General features: G+C 43.4%; 1 protein-coding gene across 2 annotated transcripts in view; it reads right to left on the bottom strand.

Annotated features, from left to right (window-relative positions):
• The window catches only part of PRMT9 (protein arginine methyltransferase 9), a 38,783-nt gene extending 23,084 nt beyond the window's left edge, over positions 1 to 15,699 (bottom strand). Inside the window, exons 1-6 of one of the 2 annotated variants that reach the window (XM_040331824.1) lie at positions 15,422 to 15,699; positions 12,842 to 12,990; positions 6,757 to 6,993; positions 4,905 to 5,072; positions 1,462 to 1,564; positions 1,222 to 1,322 (exon numbers count right to left, since the gene is read on the bottom strand). In XM_040331824.1, the coding sequence (XP_040187758.1) occupies positions 1,222 to 1,322; positions 1,462 to 1,564; positions 4,905 to 5,072; positions 6,757 to 6,993; positions 12,842 to 12,990; positions 15,422 to 15,607 (944 nt within the window). In that variant the 5' untranslated portion in view covers positions 15,608 to 15,699. Of the gene's footprint in view, positions 1 to 1,221; positions 1,323 to 1,461; positions 1,565 to 3,890; positions 3,979 to 4,904; positions 5,073 to 6,756; positions 6,994 to 12,841; positions 12,991 to 15,421 lie in introns of those variants that run through there. The other variant, XM_040331832.1, reaches the window with a different exon arrangement.
• Between the last annotated feature and the right edge of the window lie 346 nt (positions 15,700 to 16,045).

A 16,045-nucleotide genomic window follows, 5' to 3' on the forward strand; every position in this document is an offset into this window, starting at 1 on the left:
ATAGTATTATGTTTTCTGTCCTCCACCCCCCACCCCTCCTTCCAAATGGAAGATGTCTCTATACAAATGGAGCTGTGGGCGGGGTAGGTGATTGGACTAAAATATGTGAAACACTTTATGTAACCTTTTATACATTCTCTTTCAGTCTCAACCAATTAAACCTCTGAAGAAGACCATTATGGTCGAAACGCATTAGGATATTGTTTATACATGCAATAATTGTATTCAGCTGTATAAATGATTTGTTGTGTACTGCATAATATTGTATGAATCTTTTATATTGCCGCAACTCATATCCTATTTATTCCCTTTTTCCCCTTTTGATACATGTGAATAAATACTTTTTTCACTTAAAATTGCATCCCATTCGGGAAACTTTCTCTGTTGTATATACCGGGGTGAGCAGCATTATTCTCTCCACTCTATGTGTTTTGTCCCTTCTACAGATTTACTAAAGGCAAATCCACTTTGCACTGAAAGTGCACTTGGAGGTGCAGTCGCTGTAGATCTGAGGGGGGGACTTGCAAGGAAAATAAAAAACAGCATTTTAGCTTGCACATGATTGGATGATAAAATCAGCAGAGCTTCCCCTCATTTCAGATCTTCCCCTCAGATCTCCAGCGACTGCACTTCCCAGTGCACTTGCAGTGCAAAGTGTATTTGCCTTTAGTAAATAACCCCCCACTGTCCTTTGGGAGGCATGAGACCAGGGTCATGTTTCGTGAAATTTTTCCTCAGGGCTGAAGCAAAAATCATATAGTGCCTTTCTAGAATCTACTATATTACTTTTAAATATTTTTCATCGCTTGAACTCAAGGCAGATAACAAAAACAAAATTAACGCAGTTATGTTTTTTGGTTAAAAAATGATATCCTTGAGGCTGGGTTCACACCTTCAACTAATGCATCTTGCAGCAGGGGCCCGGTGCGTCCCCGTTGTCCATTTCACAGACTAATCCGGGACAGATTTTTGCCTGAATTCGGACCTGAAAAACTGAGCCAAAAGGCGCACAGCATTCCTGTGCAAGCCGCTCCGGAGAAATGTGAACTGCCTCCATAGAGAGCCGGTCACAATCTACGGTCATGCAAATTGGATGCGGAGAAATCCACATACAATCTGCATTGGTGTGAACCCAGCCTAAGGGTATTCAGATACTATTCAGATAGCTTTTCACTTGTGCATGATGATGTATTTTTTTTTTTAGTGACCAATGATGCCCACCTGTGATGTCTACGTATCTCTGGGCATTCCACAGCCATTCCAAACACAACAGCACCAGCAGGTATGACTTGTCCATAGGTCTTACAGTCCAAGTCTTTGTGCTGAGAGGAATAAAAAAATAAAACGAGCATGAAAATCTATTTAGACAAAGATGTTATATGAGGTAAGAAGTAGCATAATAGGACCTCTCCAACACCTTTATTGGAAGCACTTTGGGAAAGTAATATTTAATTTGCTAACCTTTGGTTCTAAAAGTAAGTTTTTCCAGGCATGAATTAGAGTTTCCAGAATACCTTCACCAAACAAACCAGCATCCACAGTTTCTGTGACAACAAGTGAAACCCTGAAGAAGACCAAAGTGTAAATAAACAGCACAAACACAACATATGCACCCATAAAACAAAAAGGGCAACTCCACAACCAACAGATTTCTTACACATTTCACCCATCTCCTAATCACAGCCGCAATCATACGGTATCACTTGGACATGTCAAAATGCAGAAGTGATTTCACAACAGAAGCTACAGCATATTACACCACAACAAAAATAAACAGGCGATAAACAGGTAAAATAAGGTGTTTTTATCCCCCCTTTTTCTTTAAATCATACTTACCTTGGTGGATGCTGCATCTGTCCCTCGCCGGCTCCAAGACTGAGAACCGAGGGATAAAACATGGCTGATTGCTCAGTTCTTAGTGCTCCGTGAGCAGAGAGCTGGTGACTGTCAGTCATGGCTGTCTGCTCTGCCCCCCCCCCCTCTGCACTCACTGGAGTGCTAGGCTGTAGAGGAGACGGGAGCAGCCGACTTAGGCTCTCACTGAGAGGATAAGCCAGGTGTCGGTCCAGGGTTCTGGGCAGATCTTGATCATATGGTCACAAGCTTTCCACAGCCAGGACCGACTCTGTAACGGCAGCCAAAAATAATTCATAGGAGTGCAGAATGAACTGCACTCCTGTGATCCATGGGAGAAGTACAGCTAAACAAACTTTGGCTGTAACCCTTTAATCGGACATGTTGATGTGTTGTTGGGGAATCCCTTCCACTGCACTATTGTATTCTGACAACAGGAGGTTTCTCAGCCATCAGAATGAAATGATCACTGTCGGCAGCTATAACCACCGTTATTGCACGAAGGAAAAAAACAAAAAAACAGGCTGGTTGTGCTGAAGTCGATCAATGGATCGACTTCAGGACAGCCAGCCCTCCCATCTGCCAGTTCCTGTTGAACTGGCCAAATTTTGATCAGTCTATGGCCAGCCTATGGCTTCCATTACGGACCTCTTTTTGAAAATGCTAACTGCATGGCAGTCATGTTGATTCAAAATGTCCTAATTCACTGGCAAATTAATCTGAAGTTCTCACTTTATTTGTTGCATTCTTGTTCCAGAATTTAAGTCAGAAGATGAGAGTGGCAGCCATATAACAGGAGGTCAGCAATGACGGACATGTTTTATGAGCAGTTTCTGCTATGCACCAAGAGCCTCACATTGTTTAAATGACATCAGATATTAAATTAAAAAGTGGGACAAGATGCACTGATCACAGACAGTTTTCAGGAACCGAGTCGTATGTTTCTACAATTCAAGGCAGTTATACCAATAAAAATGATGGTTAACTGGCTGGAGACATCACTGCATTTTGTAGCCACTCAAACCGCAAAACTTCTATGGCTAGCACTACAAAAAGTGAATGGAAATCTCCCTGATAGGACACCAGCATAACAGTCTGATTTATAGTTTAACCACTTAACCCCCGGACCATATTGCTGCCCAAAGACCAGAGCACGTTTTGCGATTCGGGACTGCGCCGCTTTAACTGACAATTGCGCGGTCGTGCGACATGGCTCACAAACAAAATTGGCGTCCTTTTTTTCCCCACAAATAGAGCTTTCTTTTGGTGGTATTTGATCACCTCTGCGGTTTTTATTTTTTGCGCTATAAACAAAAATAGAGCGACAATTTTGAAAAAAATGAATATTTTTTGCTGTAATAAATATCCCCCAAAAATATATAAAAAAAAAAAAAAAAATTTCCTCAGTTTAGGCCGATACGTATTCTTCTACATATTTTTCGTAAAAAAAAAAAAAAAAAAAAAAAAAAAAAAAAAATCGCAATAAGCGTTTATTGATTGGTTTGCGCAAAAGTTATAGCATTGAACAGAAGATCAGCATTTCCCCCGCTGACAGGACCAAGAGCTGAGTGTTTACACACACAGCTCCCAGTCCCTGCTCTGTAACGAGCAATCGCGGGTGCCCGGCGGCGATCGAGCCTGCCGGGCACACGCACGGGAGTCGGGGGCGCGCGCACGTGCCCCTAGTGGCCGCTCGAAAAGCGGACGTATAGCTACGGGCTCTCACCCAGGAGAGCCGACCTGCCGCCGTATAATGACAGTGCGCGGTCGGCTAGTAGTTAAAGGAGAAGTTCACCTTTTCTAACATGTTACATCCAGATTCAGCAGCGCCCCCCCCCCCCCCCCGGACGAATCTTCTCCCTGCATCTGTCGTCACAATTTTTAGAAAACACAGCAATGCGGGGCTCCATCCACCCAGCTACATAATTTAGAGTTCTGTAGATGGAAAAACTACAAGTACCAACAGCCTTTGTCGAGCAACGCTTGTAGCTCTCAATGGACTACAAGAGCACTGTTGAGCTATCAATTGATCCTACCTGTCGCTGTGTAACTGCCTGCCATATGAAGGTACGAGCAAACGCTGACAGTCTACAAAAGTGCTGCATTGCAATGCCTTACAGGCTCCTAGTAAAAATATAAGAAAATGCACATTTTTACATCCAAAAAGATAACCGTGCATTATTTTATTTTTTTAATAAAAGATGAACTTATTTTTTACCCGTTCATTATTACCAAAAAGTTATTTCTAAAGTTAAACTTTTAAACAGCCAATTTAAAATCTTCACCTCACCTGCATCCTCTGCAAAAATGTTATAGTTACCGTATACATTCATACCAACCACTATGAACAAGAAACAGGAAGCTTAAAAAACATTTTAAATAAAAAGTACACCAGTTTTGAATGTGGGGCTTATATTGTCAAAGTTTCTGAATTAAGAACTGTCTGTATTACCAATCGGGTTCAAACTTGCATTGAAAATGACAGTTAAAGGGTCACTAAAGGAAAAAAAATGGTTTTGCTGAAATGACTGTTTACAGGGTATAGAGACATAATAGTTAACTGATTCCTTTTAAAAATGATTAAAAATAGATAAAAACCAATCATATAATGTAACTGCAGTTTAGTTTCATTTTTGCTGTTTCCTGGTTCCCTGATGTACAGAGCCAGAGAGCCAATAGAGGGCAGTGAAGGTTTTGCAAAACTAAACTGGATTGGTGCTGAGGGGTTATAGACACACAGTAATCACACCTCCTTAATTAGTCACCACAGTGAGAAATCTCCCAGTACTGTGGTGATCAGGAAACAGACAACCAGGAAGTGTCCAGAACAGAGAGGAATTACAGCAAAATCAAAGCAAAAACGAACAATGAGGACATGAAACCAGGACTGCAGTAAGGTAAAGGAAGCTATTTAGCTAAAAAAAAAAATGTTTTCCTTTAGTGACCCTTTAATGGATAAAAGTCTCAATCTGATTGGTTGCTCTGTGGCAACATACAGAGTTCATATTGCAGACAACATGCTGCTTCCTCTGACAGTATCTTTCACATACTTTTCAGGGATGTGTTCGGGGACTTGGATATCATGAGACTTCATGTTCAGGAGCTTGATCTCCTCTTGCATTCCATTGGCTGCCACCACCTCACGAGCCAGGTTATACATTGTTCTGGAGAGCTCACAGGCATAAACACGAGGAGCACCCCCTCTTTTTGCAAACATGCTAAAGTAGAAAAAAAAAAAGACAGGGATACAAAAAGGAAAACAATATTACACTCAGATGACTAAACTTTTTAGCCCACCAAAAATCCAACCGAGAGTTTGGATGGAAACCGCACAAAATATATACAATTAGTAAAACAGTCCTTTAAAAACTGGATCTTGTTTTGAATGGTCTTTCCGACTGGAGTTTCTTGCTACCATTCTAAATCATTTAATTTGTTTATTCATTAACACTGAAATGGCATGGTCATGCCTTACTTGTTATTCCGTAATAGGCAATGGGGGGAGTAAAAGGAACTTGGTTGCATATTGGTTGTGTCTCAGTAAGGCTGCATTCACACCTCCGCGACAAGCAACGCCAGCGTACGCGGCGTATTTTGCCGCGAATAGTGTATTTTTTTTTTTTTTCTTCAAATCCTTCCCATTGCTGTCAATGGCCGAACGCCAATGTCGCCTGAAAAAAAGGGTCCGGGACTTTTTTTCAGGCGACAGGCGTACGGCGTCTATGAGATGTGAACCATCTCGATAGACAGCAATGGGAATTCTCCCCTCTAGCGGCACAAGCGTCCGGCGTCGGGCGTTTTGTCGCCTAGATGTGAATGGGCTCTAACTCACTATGTACTGAAGCTATAGGATAAAGGCTACTGCCCTGTTAACTTGCTTCCCAACGAATGAAATTCAAAATACTAACTACTACCTACAAAGCCATCCACAACTCTGCCCCCAGCTACATCACTGACCTAGTCTCTAAATACCAACCTAATCGCTCTCTTCGTTCTTCTCAAGACCTTCTGCTCTCCAACTCTCTCATCACCTCCTCCCATGCTCATCTACAGGACTTTTCCAGAGCCTCTCCCAGCCTATGGAACTCCTTACCCCAATCTGTCAGTCTATCTCCTTCTCTATTAGCTTTTATAGGATCCCTGAAAACCCCCCTCTTCAGAGAAGCCTATCCTACCCACATCTAACAACTGTATTTTAATTTTGTCCATCCAATCACCCCCCACATCTACTACCCTTTGTTCCACTTGACCCTCCCTTCTAGATAGTAAGCTCTAACGAGCAGGGCCCTCTGATCCCTCCTGTATTGAATTGTATTGTAACTGTACTGTTTTCCCTGATGTTGTAAAGCGCTGCGCAAACTGTTGGCGCTATATAAATCCTGTATAATAATAACTTATAAAACAGTCACCAATGTCTACGTTAAGATTTCTATCATGTTAGGTTCTTCTTTTGCTGAAAGCAAGTTGAAATGTTTTGGGGGCAGGCTGTGTTTCATTGGTGTGATCATGCCAATATTACGGGCTGTTGTCATGGTAAAGGAGGATGGAACCTAAAAAGCACAGGCTTCTAACTGGTGAAGTCTGTCATTTGGCAAAAAAAAAATGGTGAAAAATTAATTGTCTAAATACTGCTTTGTGGTAAAAAAAAAAAAAAAAAAACTTCCTCTGCTGCCAATTGTCAAATAGAGCAATAAGAACCTATTTTGTGAGCATAAGCATATATGTAATATATAGAAGAAAAAATCTGTTGCAAGCATTTTCTTTTAAGATCCAGAATCTAAAGCTTCCTGTCCCAATAAAACGTAGACAGTAAAAAGGATGAAAAGGCCACCACACATATTCCCACAAACCTCTTTAGACACAAATCAATAAAATGCCAATATATATATATATTAGAGAAACCTTAGGATTCCGGTACCAGTGCCAATATCCAGCACAGATCTGCAGCCAGCTTGTATGGCCTTCTCAATAGCTCTCTGATACATCAGGTTCCTCTTCTTGTCATTAAGCATAATGAAATGCCAGCGTTCCACCAACCAGTTGGCTACGCGATGGAAATTTTCTTTGGCATCAGCACTGTCTGGGTTTAGCTTTAAGGCTTTGTAGAAATAATCCGATGCTTCATCTCGAAAACCTAGTCTGTATTCAAAATAAACAACATTAACAATATTTACTGATATTCTTACACAGACAAGCAAAAAAATGACTACATGCAACTTTGCTAACCAATCAGATCACATCAATGACAAGTAAGCGTTATGGATAGGACTACAAGGAAGTTTTAGGCCTCGTGCACACGATAGGTTTACCAGAGGACAACGGTCTGATGGACTGTTTCATCGGCCAAAACCGATCGTGTGTGGGCCCCATAGGTTATTTAACCATCAGTTAAAAAAAAGCCAACTTGCTTTAAATTTAACCCGATGAATTCCTAACCGATGGGAAAAAAAAACGATCGTTAGTACGCACAACCATCGGTTAAAAATCCACGCATGCTCAGAATCAAGTCGACGCATGCTTGGAAGCCTTAAACTTTGTTTTTTCCAGCACGTCGTGTTTTACGTCACCGCGTTCTGACCCGATCAGTTTTTTAACCAATGGTGTGTAGGTGCGACGGACCATCAGTCAGCCTCATTGGTTAACCGATGAAAACGGTCCATCGGTCCGTTCTCATCGGATGGACTGATCGTGTGTACGAGGCATAAGGCTCCTTTCACACAGACTTTACGATCAAGTTTTCCTGTCAGTTTTTCAGGCGGACCCTTCATTCATTTCTGTGGAGTGGCTGATGTCAGCGGTGACACGTCCATTAACACCCGCTGCTATCCGTTCCGATCCTGTCCGTGAAATCCAGATGGATGGAGACCCTATTTTCCATCCGTCTGACGGATCAGATTCCGTTTTTATCCGATCTCCCATAGAGGAGAGCGGGGCTTTAACCAGGGTATCTCTGCACAGCTGGGGGGGGGGCAATGGAGCGATCTCCCGCTGAACAAAGCAGAGTTCGTCTGGCGTATCGCCCGTGTGAAAGGACGCTAAGGTTGGGAATAGGGTTACAGGCATGGTTAGTGTGTTATTGATGGGCCTACGGTTACAGGGATGGGTAGTGGGAGTGGTGCCTTAATACAAGTCGCTGATCTCTGCCCTAGGAATTCTGGTCTGAAAGCTACCAGCAATGAAAGTTCATTTATTGGAATTTTCTCTGACTTTGATGCAGTAACAAACACAAAACAGTTATATATTGCAGCTTACCTATCCTTAAAAGTGGTGGATACTGTAGTTTTTTAGGCCATTTCTTTTATTTTCACCTGGCGATCTGACCAGCAACACACCTCCTATTCTAGGGAGTCTCCACACTTGGAGGAGTAACAAATCAATTCAATTTAGGGAGAAGGTACTGTTATGCCTCGTACACATGACCGTTTTTATCAGCAGGAACAAAAACAATGTTTTTCCCGATGGGATTCCTCTCAAGCCTGCCTTGCATACACACGTTCAGGCCAAATACCGCCCATCCAAAGCTTGGTGATGTACACCACGTACGACAGGACTATAAAAGGGAAGTTCAATTCAAACGCCGCCACCCTTTGGGCTGCTTGTGCTGATCCTCGTGTTAGTAAAAGTTTGGTGACAATCAGGGCTCAAGTCCTGCGGGAACACGTGGGAACGGAGTTCCTGCACTTTTTTCACAGCAGGAACGCAGTTCCCTTTGCAGGACTAGAGCAGCCGAGCCGCCCGAGCAAATCCTTCACCAAGTGGCGATGCCCAGCTCGAGTCACTGTCAGGGGCAGGCGAACCATAGTAATCCATTATGTTACTGGCTGCTCCCTGTATATGGATTCATTGGGTAGTGTGCGGGTATTTCGTCACTTCCTTCGATGCCGCAATGTCTCCTGGGAACTTTTGTCATTGTTCCCAGGAGCACACTACCCAATGAATCCATATACAGGAAGCGGCCAGTAAAATAAAGGTTTACTAAGGTACAGTGGATCGAAAAAGAAAAAAAAAATGCGGTTTAGTAATTATGCATATGAGTGTATCATTTTTTTTTTTTTTGGTGGGGGAGTGGGTCTTGGGTGGGAGTTCCCACACTTTTTCCCCAGGACTTGACCCCTGGTGACAATTCGCGTTTTTCAGCCTCATGCTTTTCAGTCCGTTACAGCGTGACAAATGTGCTATTCTCCATTACGAACGCTACTTTTACCAGACCAAGCGCTTCAGTCTCATACTTGATCCTGAGCATGCGTGTTTTTTTTTTCCCCCTAGGAAAAGCATACACACGACCGGTTTTCCAGACGGGAAAAAAGTCTGCCGGGAACCCAGACGGGAAAAAAGAAAGCTGGTTCTCTTTTTTTTTCTCCCCCCGGCAGTTTTCTCGTCGGGGAAAACTGCGATGGAGCATACACATGACTGGTTTTCCCGACCAAAAGCTCTCATGGCAGTTTTCCTGACGTGAAAACTGGTCGTGTGTACAAGGCATTAAATGCACCAGCAGATCTAGATGGACTTAGCTAACAGATTAAAGCTGAACTCCAGCTAACACTTTATAATTACAGCAAACTGTTTTTTTTTTCCCTTTTGGGAGAAATGTTTTACAAAAATAAAGTCTAACTCGTGTAAGCACCCCTGTCAGTGTTAAATGATTTGGCTCAACTCTTTAGCTGATACATTTGCTGGACAGCTTAATCTGTTAAAGAAAATTAAAAACATACCGACTTAGTTCAGTTTCATCGGTCCAAACCGATCGTGTGTGGGCCCCATCGGTCAAAAAATTTAGAACTTGCCTTAAAATTTAACCGATGGACGCCTAACCGATAGGTCAAAACTAGGGTTGTCCCGATACCGATACTAGTATCGGTATCGGGACCGATTTAGTATTTGCGGGAGTACTCGTACTCGCGCAAATACCCACGATACCGAAATAGAATACTCCCCCCCGCCGCCGTTACGTCGCATCCCGCCGCCGTTACGCCGCATCCGCGCTGCCGCCGACTGTTTAACACGCGCGGGGAGTGTAATGATTGGCGCCGCGTATAGACACTCCCCCTTGCTCGGGTGAACTGTCCAATCCCGAGCAAGGGGGAGTGTCTGTACGCAGCGTGGCACGAATCATTACAGCTGTAATGATTGGCGCCGCGCCGCGTATAGACACTCCCCCTTGCTCGGGTGAACTGTCCAATCCCGAGCAAGGGGGAGTGTCGAATCATTACAGCTGTAATGATTGGCGCCGCGTATAGACACTCCCCCTTGCTCGGGTGAACTGTCCAATCCCGAGCAAGGGGGAGTGTCTGTACGCAGCGCGCCGCCAATCATTACACTCCCTGCGCGTGTTAAACAGTCGGCGGCAGCGCGGATGCAGGTAAGGGGGATATGGGGGGGGGGGGAGACAATGGCTGGCTATATATGGGAAGACAATGGCTGGCTATATATGGGAAGACAATGGCTGGCTATATATGTGAGACAATGGCTGGCTATATATGCGAGGACAATGGCTGGATATATATGTGAAGACAATGGCTGGATATATATGTGAAGACAATGGCTGGATATATAGGGGAAGACAATGGCTGGATATATAGGGGAAGACAATGGCTGGATATATTTGTGAGACAATGGCTGGATATATATGTGAGACAATGACTGGATATATAGGGGAAGACAATGGCTGGATATATAGGGGAAGACAATGGCTGGATATATAGGGGAAGACAATGGCTGGATATATAGGGGAAGACAATGGCTGGATATATAGGGGAAGACAATGGCTGGATATATAGGGGAAGACAATGGCTGGATATATATGGGGAGACAATGGCTGGATATATATGGGGAGACAATGGCTGGATATATATGGGGAGACAATGGCTGGATATATATGGGGAGACAATGGCTGGATATATATGGGGAGACAATGGCTGGATATATATGGGGAGACAATGGCTGGATATATATGGGGAGACAATGGCTGGATATATATGGGGAGACAATGGCTGGATATATATGGGGAGACAATGGCTGGATATATATGGGGAGACAATGGCTGGATATATATGGGGAGACAATGGCTGGATATATGGGGGGAGACAATGGCTGGATATATAGGGGAAGACAATGGCTGGATATATAGGGGAAGACAATGGCTGGATATATAGGGGAAGACAATGGCTGGATATATAGGGGAAGACAATGGCTGGATATATAGGGGAAGACAATGGCTGGATATATATGGGGAGACAATGGCTGGATATATATGGGGAGACAATGGCTGGATATATATGGGGAGACAATGGCTGGATATATATGGGGAGACAATGGCTGGATATATATGGGGAGACAATGGCTGGATATATATGGGGAGACAATGGCTGGATATATATGGGGAGACAATGGCTGGATATATATGGGGAGACAATGGCTGGATATATATGGGGAGACAATGGCTGGATATATATGGGGAGACAATGGCTGGATATATATGGGGAGACAATGGCTGGATATATGGGGGGAGACAATGGCTGGATATATGGGGGGAGACATTGCTGCATGGGGGAAGACAAAGGCTGGATATGGTGGGAGACATTGCTGCATGGGGGGAGACAATGGCTGGATATGGAGTCACATTTAAAAAAAAGTATCGGTATTCGGTATCGGCGACTACTTAAAAAAAAGTATCGGTACTTGTACTCAGTCCTAAAAAAGTGGTATCGGGACAACCCTAGTCAAAACCGATGGTTAGTATGCAAAAGCATCGATTAAAAACCCGCTCAGAATCAAGTCGACGCATGCTTGGAAGCATTGAACTTCGTTTTTTTTACAGTACGTCGTTGTGTTTTACGTCACCGCGTTCTGACACGATCGTTTTTTTAACTGATGGTGTGTAGGCATATCAGACCATCAGTCAGCTTCATCGGTTAACCGATGACAACGGTCCTTCGGGCCGTTCTCATTGGATGGACCGATCGTGTGTACAGGGCTTTAGTGGCAAGTCACAAGGTCAAAAAGCAAAAAAGCTGACACCTTAAAATCCTTGTTTTTTGCCATACTTTTATTTTATTTATTTTTTTTGTTATTTTTTTGTCAGACACGGAGCTGAAGTCCATACTCATTGGGTTATTGTTTTTCTAGATTCTAATACTGTTAAGTACATTTCTTTCAGTCCTAGTTATTCATATAATAGTTCTTATGTGATGAGACTATTTACCTACTGGGTGTTTATGCTTATGCTGTACTTTTTTTTTTTTTTTTTTAATGCTGCCCTGTTGTTGTGAGTCTAGACACCTATTTGATGGTGTATAACTGGATTGTATGTTGACATTTTTTACAATAAAAAACTATTCTTCTAAAAAGCAAAAAAGACCCCCCCCCAAAAAAAAAAAAGGGAGGAAAGAAAAAATATAATAAAAAAGACGAATGCAGACAACACATCTAAGAACTGGTAAGTCAAATTTTTACACATTTTTGTCTTTTGGTTTAAGCCCAGGTTCACACTGGGCTGGGGGAGTGAAGCCGTGCGAGTTCAGCTGAATTTGCACGATTTCACTCCCGCTTCACTCCCAGATGCGGAGTCGCACCGATTAGGACGTTCTATTGCCGGCAATTTGACATGTCAGATCGCACCAGTGTGAACCTTAGCTAATAGTGCTTCAAGGGCTTGTACACACCATGCTCAATACAGATTCAACGTAAGGGCACACAGAAAGCAACTGTCTTCTATGTGCCCTGTGTACACCATACATGCGCTTTGGTGGGAGTTGCAGAAAAATGCACAAGGTGTTACACCATCCTTACGCAAAAATACAAGTATCAGATTTAAACTTTTTATTTTTTTTTAACCAAATAAAAACATCTTTACAAAGCACATAAAAACTACACTAAAAACACAATTCTAATACTGCTTAATGCTAACAGTAACATTGTTTAATAATGGAATATGTGGCATATCAATTCAAAAAAGGTTTGTACAAAGCCAAGTGGAAGTATTTCTCACCTGAAGAGTTGCTCACCCATGCTGTTACAAATAACATCATCGTTTGGATAAAGCTCAAATGCTTGCTCATAGCAGTTAAATAAATCTTGATTTCTGTTCAAAGTATAAAGTTCTTCAGCCCATTTGAATAGTGAATACTGAAAGGTCTCCTGTAATATACAAACAAAAAAATAAAAGAGGTCATAAGGCAAAGGTAAAAAAATGCCAGCAGCTCTTTAAAGTGGTAGTAAACACTGCTAGTACACTTGTACCTACAGGTAGGCCTATAATAAAACTTACCTGTAGGTACCAGGACTATCTCCTAAACCTGTAACGTTTAGGAGCTATGCTTTGTTTCTGCAGCCGGTGACGTCACAGGAGCATGCGCTCTAAGGCTCCATTCACACCTCCGCGACAAGATACGCCGCGTACGCGGTGTATTTTGCCGCGAGTGTGTAACTTTTTTTTTTTTGTTTTTTTACAAAGCCTTGCCATTGCTTTGTATGGCCGAACGCCAATGCCGCCTGAAAAAAAGGGTCCGGGACTTTTTTTCAGGCGGCAGGCGTCTATGACATGTGAACCATCTCCATAGACAGCAATGGGAATTCTCCCCTCTACCGGCACAAGCATCCGGCGTTTTGTCGCCTAGATGTGAATGGGCTCTTAAGGGACCGAATACCATTCCTTCAGAGCTCTGTGCCACAGCTGTTATACGATCTCAGCTTGGCCATTCAAACTGCCCGAGGCCGTAAACCTAGAAAGAAGACCAGATGAAGATGGAAGACCTGTCAGGGATGACAGCACACTGCTGGGGGGCTTTGCTCTAATGTAAGCATTTCATAATGTGCTAGTATGCGATGCAATACATTTTTTATGGTGAGAGTTTGCTACTGCTTTAAAGCCTAACTCCAGGTTTCATTTAAAGCGGAGGTTCACCCTAAAAAACATCTATACACCATTACATCCAGCATACTTCTGACATCTACAGTATGCCGTTTTTCTTCTTTTTTTTTTCCGTACATACCATTTTATTGTTATTTTTCCCCCGGCTTCTGGGTTCTGGCTCCCGCGGGAGTGGGCGTTCCTATTAAGAGGTTAGATGATTGACGTCTGGTGAAAAACTTCCCCTGGCGCATAAGGTGCGTCACGAGTTTTCCGTAACTAGCCGACCTGCGAGTCGGTTCTATATGGCGCCTGCGCAGTCAGCTCTACATGGCGGGCGCAGGCGCCGTATAGCGCCGACTCGCAGGTCGGCAACTTACAGAAAACTGGTGACGCGCCTTATGCGCCAGGGGATGTTTTTCACCAGACGTCAATCATCTAACCTCTGAATAGGAACGCCCACTCCCGCGGGAGCCAGAACCCGGAGGGAAAAATAATAAAACGGTATGTACGGCAAAAAAAAAGAAAAACAGCATACTGTAGATGTCGGAAGTATGCTGGATGTAATGGTGTATAGATGTTTTTTTAGGGTGAACCTCCGCTTTAAATGAAACCTGGAGTTAGGCTTTAAAGCAGTAGCAAACTCTCGCCATAAAAAATGTATTGCATCGCATACTAGCACATTATGAAATGCTTACATTAGAACAAAGCCCCCCAGCAGTGTGCTGTCATCCCTGACAGGGATGTAATGGTATATAATTGTTTTAGGGTGAACCTCTGCTTTAACTTTAAATAGTTTGGACCAAGGTGGTCCAAACAAAGTATTCCTTCTCCAACATATGCACCCCCATACAGTGCTGGACTTCCCATCCTGCTCCGGGGACAAAACAGAGTCCTTTACAGGAAGCTTTGCATTTTATGAATGGATAAAAGTCTTTCTCCGATTGGTTGAGGTGGAGATCATGCCGTTATCCACACACCCTTTCCACCGGAGCCAAGAGGAAGCCTTGTATTCATTGGAGATGTTCCGAAATTTCAGTAGCCGAAACATATCGGTCAAAAATTGTGTTTTTGGCACAATAGAGAAAAAGGTGCCGAAAATGCATGCGATTTTGCCATGATTTTACCGTGCTCCTGGTGTGTTTTTCATAGGTCATGCGACTCAAAAAAAAAAAAGAACAGGGGTGCGTTATTGATGCGTTTCCAATGCAGATTTATTAAAACTGGAGCACATAGAACCTGGTACAGCTGTGCATGGTAACCAATCAGCTTCTAACTTCAGATTGTTCAGTTAAGATTTGACAATGAGGGCCAGTTCACACCAGACGCAGTTCCGTGCACATTTTTTCTGCACAAAATGCATGCACAGTGTTTTCCATGTATTCCAATGACTCTAGTTCACACCATGCAGTCAGTTTCCGGTGCAGAAACTGACTACATGGCGTGATCTAGAGCCAACTAGAGCCATTGGAATACATGGTAAACGCTGTGTATGCATTTTGTGCAGTAAGAAAGCGCACAGAACTGCGTCTGGTGTGAACTGGTCCTAAAACCTGGAAGCTGATTGGTTACTATTCACAGCTGAGCCAGCTTTATTCTCCCCTATTGTGCCAGGAGCGATCAGCTCATGAAACAGACACATTAAAAGAATGATCCAAATCCTTCTAATTGTAGTAATAGGACATAAGCCCCAAACACAATGAGATCAGTGCATCGTACCTTGAAGCCTGCTTTCATCTCTGGGGCCAGGCTGAGGACCAGTAAGAAGTGGGCATAGGCAGTGCCATAGTCGTGATCCCGCAGACATTGCTCCGCACTCTGTACAGACCGGGAGATCAGATCCCTCCTGCTGGCCGCCTGGCCCGCACTCTGCCCTGACTTACTCCTTCTACCAGCCTCTGCCATGCTGACAGCACCTATTACTACCACCAGTCTACAGGCAAGCAAGTCAGTCTCTGTAGTCTGCGTTTCATCTGTGAAACGCAAAAAGCGCCACGACGCCGAGATATGACGTCGTGGTCGCTGATTGGATCAGCCTTTGACATAAGAGAAAGGGCCGAAGGCGATGACTGAGGGAGGAGGAGTGACTGTAGAGCGCGATTTGTTATTATGGAAAGTAATGAGAGAGCCTCTAGCAACGCCAACTCCATACATACAGGATAAATATTAGAGAAGGCATGTGACTACAGTCTGTATTGGGCACAGAGGAATGGTTAGCATGGCTCCGCCCACTCTCCTGTAACGAGACATAATCCTGTTATTATTATTGGGACACGTGGGATATGTGATGAAGATAGCACAGTTCTTTAACTACTTCAGCCCCGGACCATTTCGCTGGTCAAA

Source organism: Rana temporaria, chromosome 1, assembly GCF_905171775.1.
Source record: "Rana temporaria chromosome 1, aRanTem1.1, whole genome shotgun sequence".
In the NCBI taxonomy this organism is placed as follows: Eukaryota; Metazoa; Chordata; class Amphibia; order Anura; family Ranidae; genus Rana; species Rana temporaria.